Source organism: Drosophila santomea, chromosome X, assembly GCF_016746245.2.
Source record: "Drosophila santomea strain STO CAGO 1482 chromosome X, Prin_Dsan_1.1, whole genome shotgun sequence".
NCBI classification, from domain to species: Eukaryota; Metazoa; Arthropoda; class Insecta; order Diptera; family Drosophilidae; genus Drosophila; species Drosophila santomea.
The window spans coordinates 15,778,553-15,795,763 of NC_053021.2; the positions used below are offsets into that span (position 1 = coordinate 15,778,553).

Below are 17,211 nucleotides of genomic sequence, written 5' to 3' on the forward strand. Positions count from 1 at the left end.
TGAATATAAATCTAAATGGATCGAATTCTTTCACTGAGAGAGAGAAGCGTGATTTGGTAATATTTTGCCGTTCACGCGTTAATTAGTTAAGGGCATTTTCTTAACGGCCGACACGTAAGCGCAGCTAATTTTCTATTTTTTCTAGTCGCATGGAAGTTGCGCACAGTCCAGTCGATTTAACCGACCTATAGATACCCAGTACAATGATATTTATAAATAGTTTTTGGTGTTTTCGAACAATTTTTGGGGTGCTTTAATATTTTTAAACGCTGTCTTGACAACAAACAACGCTGATTTATGGTAATAAATACATGTGTAAACAAATACAACTGATAAGCATTAGTTAAATTTGAATAACATTTAAAGAATTCGCCATATGTGCTTTAGCAGCACTTTAGGTACTATTTTTGTAAGTAATCGCATGTGAAGAATCTTATTTCCTAGGCGCTATATATACTTAGACTAGATGGAGAAGAGCTGCGCTCAAAGGACGATGGCCTCCTCCTCCTGGTACTGCTTGTTCTTGCGCCGCCGGTTGGACTTGATCTTGCTGAGCACACTGTACGCCTGCTGGATTTCGATGAAGCGCTGGTGGGCCTGGGCCCGCAAGCCCTCGTCCTTGACCTTGTCGGGATGGTACTCCTTGGAGAGCTTCCTGTACGCAGCGGTGATCTCGGCCTGCGAGGCGGTGGCACTTACGCCCAAGACCTTGTATGAATTGCGTTCGCCATCCACGTCCATGCTTTCGAACACCTCCTTCCAGGTCTCGTACCAGCCGTGATGCTGCGCATAGTTATAGGTGTCCTGCAGGGCTTGCTTCAGATCTGTCCACCACGCGGAGGCCAAGAAGTTATGGATGGCCTCGTGGATGGGCACCTCGCCGCCGTCCTCGTCCGAAATGGTGCCGTTGAAGTACAGGAAGCTGCCCCAGAAGGCGCAGTAGATGATCACGGCGGTGGTCAGCTTGAAGGTCCTCTCACCGGGGCTTCCCCTTCGTGGCGGCGTCCTTCGCCACTGCTTGGACAAGCCGTCAAAGGTCAGTGCCGCCACGAGGCCAGTGAACAGCAGAGAGTAGGTCTCGTCGTATATCAGATACCTCGCCGGATACGCCAGATAGGCGGTCGCCAGGCAGTGCCACCAGACACCCTGCTCCCGGCCAATGTTGCCCACAATCCAAACGCCCAGGGAAACGACCAGCGGTATCGCCCAGTGTAGGAAGCTCAGATCCCAGCCGCCGACCAGGGTCTCTGGAATGGCCATGGAACACACCTGACCGAACAGGTGGCCGATCATCACCTGGCCGACGAATCTCTTCGAGGAATACGGCGGTTTCGGATACGCCTGCAGCTTGGCCACAAACATCTTGACGAACTTGGGATCCTCGTTGGCATCCCGCACATACTCGGGGATCAGGAAGAGCTCGCCCATCCAGCCAATGCCCATGTAGCCACCCAGGGTGCACCACCAAATGAAAGCGTGTCGATCGCGATGCAGGTACAGATGATGCAGTCCAAAGATTCCGCCGAAAAGCCAGCATAGATAGGCTATGACCACCGATTTCTGTGGCGGCAGAGCATTAACCTCCTTGTTTTTGGCCTTCCCCTGCACCTGGCCATTGGACTTGAGCTTCGATGGAGATCCGCTGGGCGAATCGGTGGTCTTATTCTTTCCGGCCACCGGAGATACGGTCTGCTTGGTGCCCATGGTGTTCCAAGCGGATTACTGCAAGGAAAGGGGGCAAAACATTTAATATTATATGATGTGAAAAACTTTTGAAAACAGCAAAATTCAACATAAATGTTTCTTTTATAAATATGTATAAAATAGTGGTACGATTAACAATCGTCTATGTGTAATCTGATATTCACCGTGTTAAACTCTTGTGATTTAATACTTTTGAATATTATTGACTACAATATTTTTAGATGTTCCACCTTTGTCTGATTAAAGATCAGCTCTTTGTATGTCAAACATTTAGTTGCTCAAACTAAAGCATAACGACATCTCTTATGAAGACTTCAAACAGCTAAGAGTTTCCAGGGATATAATTTATAATTATTATTTTAGTTATTGGCTTTAAGTATCAGCTTTTGGGCCACTTTCCGTGAAAGACACTTACCAACTCGCGATCGACCTCGATTTCTTGTGAAATTGTCGCTGCGCAGGCGCAACTTCTTGGCCACGACTGTGTGGAAGAATTGGGGGAAAGAGAGGCGGAGAAAAGGCGGCGCAGAACTTTCTCTTTTCACAAATTCTACGCACGCAGCGACAACAAGAACAAAAACCACAAACTGATCCACAGGAAGAAAAATTACCAAAAAAAACAAGTGCACTGATGCGTTCAATTTAAAGTGGTTGTTGCTACTTTTTACTAAGACAACCACTGAAACAACGAAACTCAGCGCAGCAAATACGAATTTGTTGTTTTGCGGGCCGGATTAAAAGTTAAATAAAAAAACCGAACTTGTTGCTCGGCTTAAGTTGGGTGTGACCAAATCCGGGGACACGCAAAAATACCATTGATCTGAATTTTAGTACGCTGTATATTTCAAATACTTTTTAGTTCACGGATAATGTAAGGTAATGTAAAATGTAAATACGTCTATGTACACTCCAACTTTTTAGTTAACAACTAAGGAACTAAAAGAACGCATTTAAAAATGAAATATTTTTATTGATTTTCGTGTTTTTTTTTGCTGCTTAAATATGGCATAGTTGCATATTTTGCATGGCTTACATGTATAAAAAGAATTTTCGTTCTCGATAATTTGACACGTTATTTGAGTTTTTAAAATACACTTATAGTAATTATAGTAAAAATAAAAATCAAATTCATTGGCTTTACCAACTAAAATTGTTATGAGAATTTGTTAATGGCTGGTGCGTCATGAATATTTTCTCCAGAGACTTTCAAATACACCAATAAGGTATAAAATATTAATGTTTTGCTCAGTACAGTACTTTACGTTCTTGCAAAACTTCTCAAAACAATCATGAGCACACCGCCTTGTGGTGTTGTAATACTTTCCATTGGGATTAATAAATAGATGAGGCATAAAAAAAAACACATTCGTTTTAGTGCTAACTTTCCGGAACCAGCTCCGGACTTAAGATGAGTGTAGTTGCTGGTCTTGAGCGGTGGCCGTTTAGTTGTTCTTCTTCTTGGGCTTCTTGGGATTGCGGGAGCGCGACTTGGCCTTGCAGAGTGGACAGATGGGCGCGTTCCGGTGGATCTGCTGGTGGCAGGACAGACAGGACTTCATCGGTGGCGGCTGCTGGCGGAGATTCACATTGAAGTCGGAGCGAAACGAGGGATGGTGGCCGATGCCGATCGATGGCGACTGCTGCAGTCGATTGCTGGGCGGCGGCGGTGGCGGTGGTGCTGAGAAATCGCCCTTGCCCAGACGCACTGCAGCGGCTGCCGCAGCGGCGGCGGCAGCAGCACTGCCTGCTCCCGGCGGGGCGGGTGGCATGAAGGCGTGTCCAGGATTGCCGCCACCGGCACCTCCGCCGCCCACGGATCCTCCACCACCGCCTGCAGCGCCGCCACCACCAACGCCGCCCTGTCCGCCGCCAGATGGCAGCGCGGTCACCGTGGCCTCCGGCATCAGGGGATGCCGGGCATGCGGACGGGCCAGCGACGAGGTCTGATTAACCGAGGCCGCCGCCGCTGCTGCAGCAGCTGCTGCTGCCGCTGATTGGGCGGCCACCTTAAGGAAGTTGGTCTGGAAGCGATCCTTCGAAATGGGACTGCCCTCCTCCTCGTGAAGATCCCGCAGCGGACTTAGTCCGAGATAGTCACGGCGCATGTGATCGATCTGGTACTTGAGGGCCAGGTATTCCTCGTACACCCGGTTGGCCATGTCGAAGGAGCGCGTCTGGTTCTCCTTCGTCTGCTTGATAATGTTCTCCATGTCGTTGATGTCCGCATGGATCTGGCGCAGCTCCTCCACGTGCGACATCTTCTCCTCGAGCAGGTGCTCCATCTCCTTGCGATACTCCTCCAGGCATTTCTCCTCATCATCGCTCAGCTTCACCTCCTTAATAATCCGCACCTTGAGCTTCTCCAGCGACAGCGTCTTGTCCCTGATGTCCTTGATGGCCTCCAGTTTGGCGTAGTAGTGGCGCTCATTGGAGCTCGAGATCTCGCTGGTGGCCATTGCAGATCCAAAACGATCCGTGTGGTATTCTAGTTCTGGAGTAATATGAGTATTTTCGGAAGACTCTTGACTGTTTTCTGAATGGCCCCCTCCCCTGGGCGAATGTTTATTTTGCACTTTTTCACTAGCCTAACGGTTGGGTGTCGGGTTTTCCGACTGATTCTCAAGCATCTGATATTGTTGATCGAGTCTTTTGTGTTAGTCCTTTGGAACGGCGCACTTTTAATTGATTTTTTCTTTATTTATTTGGTTTTTTCGCTGCTAATGCTAATACCATTTTTTTTTCTGGTATACAATGCAGTGTTACCAGGTTGTGAAAACATTTTTCTTTATTCATCACGACCAGCCGATTATTTTCTATCGATAGCTGGCGGTGCCGGAATATACTGATAATAACTATTACAACTTTTACCCAGGCAAATTCTGTCTTTCAGCGAACGGCCACACTGGGCGCGCCCGTTATATTACATTATGCATTTGTATTTTTCGATCGGGCGCAGATCGTTCGGATCGGAAAATCCGGTTCGGAAAGCGGGCTTTGGGGACAAAACAAAGAATCTTGTTCTGGTCATGACTTTTCCATCCGCGAATTGTCAACTTTTGTTGGGCAAATAGTTGTTGTTCTCTGCCGAAGCCAGCAGCAACGATCGCTAGAGAGAGAGCGAGACGGATGCAAACAATGCGTACCTGTGCGCATGTGTGTGTGAGACATTCCGCAAGTGATTCATTCCGCAAGAATAATAAATAAATAAATAATATAAAGCGGTGCAAACTGGGGCGAAATGTTTGTGAAAATGTGTCAACAATTGGCGGCCGTAAAATATCAGTGCAATATCAATATGTGTGGGAAATCGGTTTAGCAATTTACCAGATACTTTGCTTTTCGCCCACCGCTCTCTCCCTCACTCTTTGTTTTCGTTTTTTATTGTTGAGCTCTGTGTGTGTGTGTATGTTGTGAATATAAAACGAAGTTAAGTTGACCACGCAAAAGCTGCATACGAATTTTGAACAAGGAAAAAGCGAAAGGTAAAAGCGATTTTAATGCTTCTTATTTGAAAGCCGCCGTTTCTTCGCGATCTCTTTTTCTGCGGGCTTCGATTTTCAATTGTCTCTTCTCTCTCCAATGCGTCCTAATCAATCCGTGTACATATGCGGGCCGTTTGTCTGTGTTGGTGGGCTGATAATTTTTTAAGACAGCTGTGTGCCAAATAACAGTTATATTAAAAATAAATGAAATATTTCATATATTACGGCAATATTAATAACATTCAGCTCCCATTTATACGTTTCTAAATACTCCGTTAGTAGATATATATTTTGTAATAAGTTATTAGCTTAGTAGAGTGTTTTGGCAACTATGTAAACATATGAAGTTAACTTGTTTATATGCAAATTTAAGAAATATAAATATAATTTTGCCTAAATTTATAAGACCACTATTGCTTTGAACGCATTTGCAATTATGATCATTTTTGACACACATATATTTCGCTTCTAACTGCTTATCGCTCCCATTTGCCGCTGGACTGTGTGAGCGGGACAGGTGTCACCTGTGGAGCTTCTCCGCTCCATCTCTTTCCGCCGCTCTCCCCTCTCCCCTTCACACGTTTGACACATTTTGTTGCTGTTCTTAATTGTTTGGCAATTAAGTCAATTATAAACATATTAAGACAGTCGACACACATTCTCCGATTGGATTCGGGTTTCCCTTTGACTTTCGCAGCAGAATCAATAACCAAATAATCGATCAATCCAGGGGAAAAGTTGGAAAGTTGGGATAACTAAATAAATACCTCTCAAGATCTCTTAGTTATTATTAGGTTATAAAATAAATGAAATACAGCAAACCCGTGAGTTGACAAATAATTGGATTTTTACTTCTTAATACAAATATGTACATATGTATGTATCCGATTCGTAAACAATATGATTATTAAAAAGGAAAAGCAGCTTAATAATTTTATAATATATCTATATTAAATAACAAGAGCTGTAATCTTCTCCCATTTCTTCAGAAATACCATAGCTTACCTATTTTAATTGCTTTTTCTTGCCTAAAAATGGAACTCATGTAAGTCTGCGTTTGTATTTGTCAAAACAATATGGTAAATGACCATAAATCTTTAACCCTTCAATAGGTGCACCTAAAGATTCTACCTATACACAGTGACAGATATATGTATATACACAGTTACAGATGAACGGAATGGCTCCACGCTTAGTATTCCCCTCGTGATAGTCCAGGTAATCAGTAGTCAAGTGTCTGGGATTTCCTCTACCCTCTAACGATCGTTTGGTGGGTTCTTCTCTGTCTACCTGGCTTCTCTTTTCGCCGTGTGTAAATCAAATCACAAATCGATGGCAACTTACATACGACAAAAAATGCTGTCAAACAACTTGGAAACCGCGTCGCAAGTCGCGAGATCGCTTAACCCCACACTGCCCCCCGTGATTCTCCGATTCTTCGCGCTGCCTGGTCTTATATAATTGGGGCCATGGAAGCGTTAACTCGAGTGTGGAACTATCTGTGCCCATTTCCTCCAGTTTTTTTTCCATTTTTTTTTTAAATATTTATACTTTTTGCACCATGAATACGATCCCGGGGAATGAGGGACAAACAGTTAACTCAGCTTATTTTTACTGTCGCAGCGCTTATCGCGCTTATAAACATAAACAAAAACAAAGCTCAAACGCAGTTCGTGAATCAGAGAATACGTATAGAGATACACGGTGAAAATATCATTCTATATATCTGTTCTTTATCTTCAGCAACAATTGCCACTTCGATTATAACAATATTTTCGGAACAAACTAAGAAGACTCTGAAAATAGTAGAACAGAATCCCAACTAAATGACCAATGTTCAGTTATTTTGCTCAGTGCACTATCACAAAGCCATTGCACTTGGTCCATGGAAACTGCTGTAATTAGCAAAATAACAATGCAACAAAAGAAGAAAAGCATAAAAACGTAAAGGGAGAACGCAAGTGATTCATGCGAATAAATGACTATCCAATTGCAAATGCGCATGAATTCATTACTTTATTTGCATGCAAGCCTTTATATGTTTAAATGTGTATTAAATTCACCCGTTTTCATATTCCAAATATACGTTGTATATATTTAAAAATATTTCCTTTTTTTGTTTGGCCAAATAATATCGCAACGGAAGTAAGCCCTATTAGATCGTATAATTGCGCCAAATAATGGAGCAACGTGCGGCAGCGAAATGTGATATATCAATATATATATCAAAGTTGGCTTTAAAATGGATTTATGGCTATTTTCCAAACGAAAATATCCATTAAAGAAAATAGTATCGGGACTTTTAGTTTCTCATTCAATAGTGCATATCGATATTGCTCATTGCTGCCATTGATGAATCAAGAGTTTCGATTTGCCTATCAGCTTTAGCATATAAATCCGAGGACTTCCAGACGTCCATCTATCGCCGGTCATTCATGATGTAAACTGGCACTCAGTGCTACATACATACAACCATATATAATTATCACTCTTGGGTGGCTTGTCATTCTTATCGCTCTTTTTTCCCAACCACTATAAATACGAACGATATCTGGACAAAACGTGTATATAGAGTGTGTTTTATACTATACGAGCTATATGCACTGGGTACAATTCGCGAGTATCTCACCACACGAAAGTATGACACATTTCGGTCATATTTATGGGGACAATAATTGGAAAACAAATAGCTAAACACCAATAGTTAGAGCACTTTCTAGTTCGTTAGGAGAAGAGTGTTAGGATCTCTATTGCAAAGACATAAAACAAAACTCAGTTTAAAAGGAGTTCTAATTTCATGTACAAATAATCCTTTTATACAAAATCAGAGTGCATTAATGCTATGAAACGCACTGTACTTAGTCCACATGGTCACAGAATTGGGCAATTGAATGTGGATTCGTATTCGTGATTGTGTGCGGCAAAACAATTGATTCACTTGGTCAGCACTCGCTCACTATACGAGTCGAGTATATCCATTTATTGCCCGTCGTGTGAGAGCGTAAAATTCGATATTCGATTAATCATCGAGGAGAAGACACGAATGGCGGCGTAGTAGTAGTTCTAGCTGATATTCCCGGAAAACATATAGGGTCCGTTCTAATGTGAGTCATGCCATCCATCAAGTTCATTCATTCAACTTATCCGGCGCAATATGCAAAACAAAAAAATAAACAAGAGAAGTGAGGAGAAGTGCGCCGGCGACAATAAGCGCAACAATGAGTTCGTTTAAACTTTAAACGCTTATAAACAAAACCATCGAGGCTAAGGGATGTGGACTATTGGTGGAGTGGAGGAGTGGAGGAGAACTCCCATTTGAAGTGGGGCGACCACTTAAGCGACAACGACAGCAATTCCCGGGATCCCCAGATGGTCCACTCTGTGCAATCCCATGCCAAACTATACGATCTGATCCGCTCCGATCTGATAGGGTCTGCTCTGGTCTGGTCCACTTTGGGCGCTGTCGAGAGTTGAAAAGTTCAGGGAACTGCAATGGAAGTGCAGCGAAACAATGGGTGGGCACCAGAAATTAGGATCATCAATGGAGCAAAGTAATGGAGTAAACAACGCTCAAATGCCAGATGCCGCACTTGTAAAAGTTACATTGCATAGGAGTACGTAGTTGGAAATGTGAACTATCTGCATCGAATTGCAATAGCTAACGTGTTATTCATATCACATATTAAACTATTATCTCCAAAAGGCACATTTATTATGTATTATATATTATTTTAAAGCAAAAACTTGAGACACTATTGCATACCACTTACCTTAGCATTCAGCTTAACTTAAAATAACTTCTTAATGGGCATTTGGGCTACCGAAATGCTGCACACTTTGCTGTTATTAAATTTAAAACACCCTTATCGTTTGTTTATTTTTTATCACACTTTCTAAACTCGCCGTCGAAAATGTGCTGATAATTGCACTTGGGCAGTTTGAATGCTGTTTATTCAAATCTCTGTTTCAATCCAACTGAATAAATAATCGACTGAAAAGCGCTGACTTTGAAAGCGGAAAGTGAAAGCGCATTTGTGAGGGGGGGAAAAATTAATGATCGAATGATCGAAGAGGCGAATATTGTTGGTCGCTCGTAGGGAAATGCAAACACGTGTCTTTAATTTTCGCACTCTCTGCATATTTTTATTTGCCTCGCTGGCACTTATGTACATAATTATGTGGCCACTTGGAAATTGGGAATACTTGGGCACAATCTAAGCGTAAATTATAAATCTAAATAAATTATGAGCTAATTGCACGTCTAATTGTCTAATTGGAGTAGTCCAGTCGCCTTCTGGCCAGAGCCAATCGGATGAGTCGCCGCTGCTCCAGTTCCTGCAGTTGCTGCTGCACGAGCAGGCGATGCAGTAGCTCCACTTTGGCGTACTCCTGGGCCTTCCGTTGCACCCGCTTCTGCTGCTCCTCCACAAAGGCGTCCATGGTTTTTGCGATGGCACAGGGTTCCTTGAGTTCCGTTTGCTCCTGCTCCTTCTTCTTCTGTGTGGTGTGATTCCAGCACTTGGTCTGGATGAACTGCAGCAGTAGGTGGATCAGATGGCTCCAGAAAATCAATGAGGATTGATAGAATTCGGAGATAGAACTCGTGGACATGTCGATTGCTCAGTTAACTGGTGAGAAGTGTGAGGTTTCAAGCAGTAGTCGACATTTATATAGTACAATAGGTTACCTGGGCGGTAAGTCGGGCAGGTAACTGCTGAAATTCCAAGGGCTTACCTGTAAGAATATATCTTCTACGGGTTAAATCCGCTAACAGGGCTTAAATCCCTAGGGTATCCTAATCAGGTAACTTTGGTGGTCAATAAGTGACAAGGAGGCTGTTGGGATAACCCGGTTACCTACGGTCCTTATAAGAGCGGATTCACTCGTGTTACCTAGATAATTTGCTATCTAGATCTAGTTTTTATTTTCTCTTTGCCCATACCAACTTTGGTATTATATATATATTTTGTAATAAGCTGTATTAACCCAATTTTCCATCTGTATTTTGCAGGCTCCACCATGGAGCAGGAGCGTCCTGTGCCCGCTCCCCGCCGCCTCTATCCGGAGCTGCGTCCCGCCAACTACGAGAATATAGAGATCAGGACACCCAATACAACTAACAACAATATCAACCACAATAACATTAAGAAGCTTAACATCAATGCGGAGAATCTGCACGGCAATTGTGCGGAGAAGAAGCTGCCATCGAGTGGACAAAACAAGTTGATCCTGCAGGAGAATAACGCCGATAGTCAGCAGCCGATCTACGGGCCGGATGCCAATGAGAATGTTCAGGAGCCGGTGTATGCGACACCAAGGCCAGCTCCACGCCAGCGATTGCCACCAGCGGAGGATCCCGAACCGGAACCCGAAGATGAGGTGCCACTAAGGATTCTGCGAGCGGCGCCACAAATACCGCCCAAGCCACTCAACTTCCTGCCCGACCAGCGAGCCTCGATCTGCAGCGAGTTCTCCACCACCAGTGTCCAGACGCCGGGCAAAGCTGACGAGGATCGGGAAGGATCGCGGTACGCGTCCAACGCCTCACTGGACTGCAGCGAGAGCTCCCACAGCGGCAAGTTCAAGTCGCAGTCACCCGGGTACGTAGACGCCGTCGATTCATCCATTCTGCAGTCGGATCATCCGGATCCAAACGGAAACCATCCACAGGCAGAGTCCTCCTCCGCAGAACAGTCCTCCGGCAGCCAAGATGGCGACGATGGCGACGACAAGTAAACCATTGACCATCATTTCTACCCCTTTGTCTTGCACTTTCCTTAGTTTTTCGATGGGCTCCCCTTTCTTTTGCTCTAAAATGGATGCTAACAATGCACAATATATACGCGGATTTTTGGGTGTATTTTTGTTTAATTTTGTAGTTTGCACAAAATGTTTTTAAAATCTTATGCACAGACACTTTTGATTTTTGAAAATTAATCTTCTCAGTTATGATCTTTGATGTGTACTTTTATGTTTTTTTCTCTACAATGTTTAGTAGTTTAACTTTGATAAATGTTTTCTTAATTTGCGGTTGTGGTTACAATAAGTTTTTATACACCAATAGAGAAACATATTATTGCATTTCAGTAAACATTTGAAGCCTAAACAAACAGCGTAAAATAATCACATTCTTCCTTCGACATTGCTGTACAAATTTGCTAAGTTTGTTATCTAGTTTATTGAGCCATTAATTTTGTTTTCTAAATAATCTCTTATCGAGAGTTTACCGCAGTTGGCGGGGTTTTTTCTGTGAGTATTTGGAATTTAGATAAATAATTTTAAACCGCGACACTTCCAGCATGAATCGCTTAGTTTGATAGCTTCCTGCTAAAGGGACAGCTGTTTCACTTATCATTTACATATCACATTGGGCCAAAAATATATCCCTAGCTTGATAGCATCCCTTCTGATTTATGTACTTTCCTGCGGAACTCCATGCCCACCTATTTCGGGCTATGTCTCCACGAGATCACTTCCGCCTTCACTTCCCTCTGCATCCGTAAATGAAAATAGAACCATCAAGGGATTCGTGCCTATAATTAGCCTGGCGTCTGTTCAAGATCAATGACAAGCGGGATCGTTTAAAAATAGTAGAGCGGAAAGTCTTAAGATCGTTTTTCACACCGAAATCTGAGTTTTGTGTGGTTGACAATGGTTTTCAAGATCAATCGGTTGGGAACCGTGAAGAGGAAAGGCAATGTCGGGCACTGTCTAAATTGTATAAGAAGCTGCATAAGGTATTATAAGATACTTTATAAAAAAGTGAGGCATATCGTTAAATTAACAGGTTTTGGTTTTTCTTCTTTCGAAATAGTTTAAATTTTATTATTGTATTGTAAAAATCCTTAAAGAACTTTATTTCGGTGTTCTTCGAATGAAGTGCGGTGTTTCGGTTTGGGTTTACCTTGGTGTTCTGGATGCCCACATTCAATCTTTGGAATGATCCCCGCCTGAACACGAAGTTTTTTGTGGTCTAACAAATTTAGCTTGATGTTTTTTGGATCTTAACTACTAAACTAACTAAAGGGAATGGAATAGTCTTTAGTACCAAAATATCGAAATATCTAATAGATTGTGTTCCTTGAACTCCCCGCAGTAACCTGCTCCGATCGCTGGGCACCACATCCAAGCTGCTGGGAGAAGCCATCGGCGAGCGGATCACGGTCAAGGCCAAGGGAGCCAAGAAGCGACTGGACAGGAACCTGAAGAGCTCCACGGAGGCAATCAGCACCCTCGGAGCGGATGCTAGCCGGAGTTTGAAGCACGCCGGCAAGAGGTTCGGCTCCAATTTCAGTCTTGGCAGGAATAAGGACAAGGCGGAAGTAGGCGAAAGGCCAGGAGGATCGGGTGAAATGGATCTGGACAGGCGGCAAACAATGCCCAATACGGAGGTCTTTAGCACGATACAGTTCTCCAGTCCATTGAACCGAAACGGCGGTCTCTCCGACCTGCGTGAAAACGAGGCGAAACTGCAACAGAAGGAGTATCTGCGTACGGATCCGGAAAAGGAGGACGACGGCTGCTACGAGGTGCCCAAAACGCAAGGCAAACCGCCCAGCTACGACGAGGCACTGCGGTCACGTCCCTCGCCCAGTGCCTCGCCCATGTCCAGGAATCTCGCACAGGAGGCTGCCCAGTTGGTGCAGTTGCGCAACCAGCGGCAGCTGAGCAGCAGCTCCTCAAATAGCGACGAGTCGCCACGACTGCCCATGCCTGCCTTTCCGCCACCCCGCCTCTCCCAGCAACCGGAGCAGTTCCGCCTGGATGCACTGCAGCCGCCGGTGCGCCAGAAGCGTCGTAAGAACTACGAACACATCGAACTGCGACGTCCGCCCGTCGACTCCGCCCAACTGGAGGAACTCAATCGGGCGGCAGCGGCCGCAGAGCGCGAGGAATCCCTGCTGATCTCCGCCAAGAATGCCGAGGCGGAGACCAAGACACCGAAACCGGAACGCAGCGATTCGTGGGAGTTCTACGGCGAAGACGAAAACGAGGGGGAGGAGGAGGATGAGGAACAGGAGGCAAGCTCCTCGCCCGAACCGGTGTACGCCAATCAGGAGGCAACCTATGGCAAGCTTTTTGAAATGGCCACCGCAGGGAGCAGTCGCAGCAATGTGCTGACCCCCAACCAGGTGGCGGAGCAGCAGCAGCTGGCCTGCATCACCGAGGATTCGGAGCTGGATGCCGCCGAAGGAGCTGTGGGCGGGGTTCCCCTGCCGCAGGCCCTCATCGAAGAGTTCGACCCGCTCAGCAGCAAGAGTTCGACCCTCGCCAGGTCCAACAAAAGCAATGAGTTGCTGCTGCTGGAGCATCTGCTCGAGGAGGACACCTACGGCACGGTTAAGGCGGAGCAGGACGATGTGAGCATGTGCACCTCCGAGGAAGAGCCCACGACGAGTGCCGCCACATCACCGAAGCCCCAGCTGCCGCAGATAGTGCACCAGAATGCCCGTCTGCTGAGTGATAGCATGGAGAACATGCTGGACTCGGATCAGGAGCGGGTCAGAGACGAGGAGCGTGCAAAGCCCTATCTCAGCCGAATGCCGCAGTCGGCAAATAAGGCAAGTGGGCCAGTGGACTTGGCCAGTGCCTCAAGGAACCGCACCAACTGGTTTGTGCCGGACAAGGCATCAGGTTGCGATGTAACACCCATCGCTTCCAAAACTACGCCGCCCATCGAGGGCGACAGCCCACCCACCTACTTGGAAGCCATTGGAGGTAGCAAGGATGCCGCCGGCAGTCAGGAGAATCGCTCCACCATCGGCTCCCGCTTTCGACAAACCATCAATGCCATCTCCAATGTGAAACTGAAAATGGACGCCATGAAACGAAAGGCCAGCTTCAGGGGAGCAAATCAGCGGCAGTCCGACGTACGGGTGGCCCTGCAAATGGTGCCCAGACCGAGCTTATCGCCATTGCTAATCCGCTACGAGGGTCCGCTGGTGCGCTTTCCATCCGGTGTCGTGGAGGATATACTCAAGGAGATGCAGAATCGCAAGGCCATACTCAGGGAACGCCAGTTCCAGACGTTTCTCGACCAGGAGATGAAGACGCCCAGAGAGATGATACCCCTGGACACGATCACCACGCTGCAATGCGTGAGCAACAGTCGCGTCACGGACACGGCCACCCATTTCTACTGCTTCGAGATAACCACTTCGCAGCCGAAGAACGGAAATGGAGCGGGAGATACCATGTCCTCCAATCCCAATCTTCTTATGACCAGCAACTCGTCGGGGAATGTAAAGCAACAGCGTGTCTCGCATCTGTATGGCGTTGGCAAGGAGTCGGAACGCGGCGTCTGGATGCAAAAGATTCTCGAGAGCTTGACCAACAGCCTGCCGGTGAAGTACACTTGCCACTACTATCGTGCTGGATGGTGTTATCTGAAGGTGAGTACTTTTATTAGCTGGATTCCTGGGATTCTTATGCCATTTATTTGCAGAACTCTATCACCTCTGAGTGGAGCGGCACCTGGTTGGTGCTTCGCAAGAGCCAGCGACGCTTGATCTTTGTAAGCGAGGCCAACGGCAATGTGGAGAAGATGGATCTGCGCAAAGCCCGCTGCATAGGTGAGCTGATCCTTGAACTGATCCCCGTAAAATCCCATTAAATCAATATATTTTCAAACAGTTCTGAAGGAGAGCGACGAGTCCATTGACAATCTGCACGTGGAAAGCGGTCCCATGCTGATGATTGACTGCCCGCCGTATGCTGTCTACATGATCATGAGTTCAGCCCGCGAGACTAAGATCTGGAGGCACATCATCCGTGAGGTGGCCCACAACAATGGCTTTTCGCTGGGCGATCAACAGCTTACGCGGTACGATGTGCCCGTCATTGTGGACAAGTGCATCAACTTTGTGTACATCCACGGTTCCATGTCAGAGGGTATATACCGCAAGTCCGGATCAGAGAACTCCATGCACAAGCTTATGAGCGCCTTCCGTGCGGACGCCTTCAATGTGGAGATCACCCGAAATGAATACAATGAGCACGATGTGGCCAATGTCCTCAAGCGCTTTATGCGCGATCTACCCGAACGATTGCTCGGCAAGCTGACGGACAGCTTTGTCTTCGTCACGGAGCTGGCGGTGGCCACCGAAAAGATTCCCATCTATCGGGAGCTACTTGGCCGACTATCCGCCATCGAGCGCGAGACACTGCGCCGCATTGTGGGTCATCTGGTCTTCATCAGTTCGCAGCAGTCCAAGAACAAGATGAGTGTTCAAAATCTAACCATGATCTGGGGTCCCACGCTGCTGGCCAAGAAGGTAAGCACTAGGAGCACTAGCATTGTCAATTTAAATTAATTTTTTTTTTATATTTTAATCCACAGAGCGACGAGCTAATCTACTCGCAAAAGGAGGCGGATGTGCTCAGCGATCTAGTAGTGCTCTACAAAAATCTTTTCCCCTGCAGTGCCGATGAAATTGTGAGTTAACTGAAAATAAATATACATTTAAAATATGATTTGAGATCATACTTATTGTAGAAACGGGAGCAGGCCATGCTGGCATGTCTGCAAAAGTATTATGCGGCCGCCGAAACGCTTAAGGATGCGGTGAAGCAGTCCGGGGACATCAAGATCTGGATCAGCCTTAATCCCAATCCTGAAAACAAAACTGAGGTGCGATATTTTGAAAACGTATTAACAGTAAAATATTTTATTATTACCAACACTTTGTGACTTATGAGCAGGAGAAGACGCAAGTGAACGCCACCATATCGCCCACAAAGACCGCCTACGAGCTGTGTCGCGAATACTCCGCCAAGATGCAGCTGCCCACCCACCAGTTGACCCTGTACGAGGTGATCCTGAACGACAGCTTAGAGCGTCCGCTTCACCATGATACCAAGGTGTTCGATGTGATTCTGAATTGGTCCTATTGGCCGGAGGAGGATCGCAAGCACAACTACCTGGTGGTTCGTCCAGTTGAGATGCTGTGCGAGATCCAAAGAGCGGTGAAAAATCTGGCCACCGTAACGCCCGGCAAGGAGCTGCGATTTGCGGACTCCAGAACGAAAACCTTTAAAACGCTTCAGTGCGAACTGCGGGATGGAAAGATTGTGGTGTCCAAGAAGGACAAGAACGACAAAACGACCATTGTGCGGGAGATCTTTCTGCAGAGCAGCACGGCGTACCTGGGATGCGAGCGCAAGCGCGACTTTCCCTGGAGTTGGGCTATCACCTTTGTGGAGCGTACGCAGGCGCAGATCATGAGGTGGGTCATCATCATCTGCGACTGCAATGAAATAGTTTAATATCATCCATCCTATTTAACAGATCGCGCGATGCACCATTCATTGGTCATGTCCTGGCGGGCAGCGAGTGGGTGGACCGAACCATTTGGTACTCCAGCATCTGGTACTGCTTGTACAGGGACAACATCTTGCCGCCGGCGGAGATCATCATCAAGTAAAAGTGCCCTCTCCCAGCTGCCAAACATAGATTTTAACGTCGTCTTGTGCATTTTTATGTAGATATTCTGAATTTATTCGCAAAACTTAGGCATATATACGATTAGCGATATTTTTTACGAAGTATTTCGACAATTTTCCAATATTTCGAATTAGCCAACGAAAAAAAAATATTTTTTTTCACTTTTTTTTGTAAATAACGGCACTCAAATACCAAATTGTACATAAGCTTAAGGAATATCAATCGTATAACTAAGAATACGCCCTTTGTCTTCAACATAGCTCGTTATCCGACATATCTAGCCAATATCCACATATGGAGGTACGGCGAACTATTAGTTAGGCACAGCCAAACAGAGCATCAAATTTTAGATTAGTTAAAGGTTTCAAAAAATACCTTATGTCGTTTTTATACTTACATCTATGTTTTCAATTGGTTTTGCATTTATGCAATATTTGCTTACATTTAAAACCATTTAACTAATAAAAATAAATTCATTTGCTAATGATTATTTTGATATAATAAAACTATCAAGTTGAGTTAATTTATTTGAAAGTACTCACTGTCATAACTGAAAGTAAAGGTCTCATGTGAACGATGATT

The 17,211-nt window shown here is 45.5% G+C and overlaps 4 protein-coding genes across 6 annotated transcripts; 1 reads left to right on the plus strand and 3 right to left on the minus strand.

Moving 5' to 3' along the window:
• Nucleotides 1-368: 368 nt before the first annotated feature.
• On the minus strand, nucleotides 369-2,482 carry LOC120456644 (dnaJ homolog subfamily C member 22). Its single transcript, XM_039643569.2, has 2 exons — nucleotides 2,120-2,482; nucleotides 369-1,722 (listed from the first exon to the last, which is right to left on the minus strand). Exon 2 carries the CDS (start codon nucleotides 1,702-1,704, stop codon nucleotides 484-486), a length of 1,221 nt encoding a protein of 406 aa, XP_039499503.1. The 5' UTR covers nucleotides 1,705-1,722; nucleotides 2,120-2,482; the 3' UTR covers nucleotides 369-483.
• Nucleotides 2,483-2,687: 205 nt separating this feature from the next.
• On the minus strand, nucleotides 2,688-4,453 carry LOC120456837 (zinc finger C4H2 domain-containing protein). The gene has a single exon (XM_039643889.2). The coding sequence runs from the start codon at nucleotides 4,158-4,160 to the stop codon at nucleotides 3,147-3,149; it is 1,014 nt and encodes a 337-aa protein (XP_039499823.1). The 5' UTR covers nucleotides 4,161-4,453; the 3' UTR covers nucleotides 2,688-3,146.
• Nucleotides 4,454-4,621: 168 nt separating this feature from the next.
• Nucleotides 4,622-16,733, plus strand: LOC120456474. Of its 3 annotated transcripts, none has more exons than XM_039643337.2 (9): nucleotides 4,622-5,186; nucleotides 10,198-10,918; nucleotides 12,283-14,578; nucleotides 14,632-14,758; nucleotides 14,820-15,460; nucleotides 15,526-15,621; nucleotides 15,682-15,816; nucleotides 15,888-16,411; nucleotides 16,474-16,733. In XM_039643337.2, exons 2-9 carry the CDS (start codon nucleotides 10,206-10,208, stop codon nucleotides 16,607-16,609), a joined length of 4,668 nt encoding a protein of 1,555 aa, XP_039499271.1. In that variant the 5' UTR covers nucleotides 4,622-5,186; nucleotides 10,198-10,205; the 3' UTR covers nucleotides 16,610-16,733. The 3 variants fall into 3 exon arrangements, with proteins under 3 accessions (XP_039499271.1, XP_039499272.1, XP_039499273.1); XM_039643338.2 differs by having other exon boundaries at nucleotides 10,198-10,786; XM_039643339.2 differs by lacking the exons at nucleotides 4,622-5,186; nucleotides 10,198-10,918 and adding an exon at nucleotides 11,409-11,923.
• LOC120456476 lies at nucleotides 9,342-9,839 on the minus strand. The gene has a single exon (XM_039643340.2). The coding sequence runs from the start codon at nucleotides 9,795-9,797 to the stop codon at nucleotides 9,456-9,458; it is 342 nt and encodes a 113-aa protein (XP_039499274.1). The 5' UTR covers nucleotides 9,798-9,839; the 3' UTR covers nucleotides 9,342-9,455.
• Nucleotides 16,734-17,211: the final 478 nt, after the last annotated feature.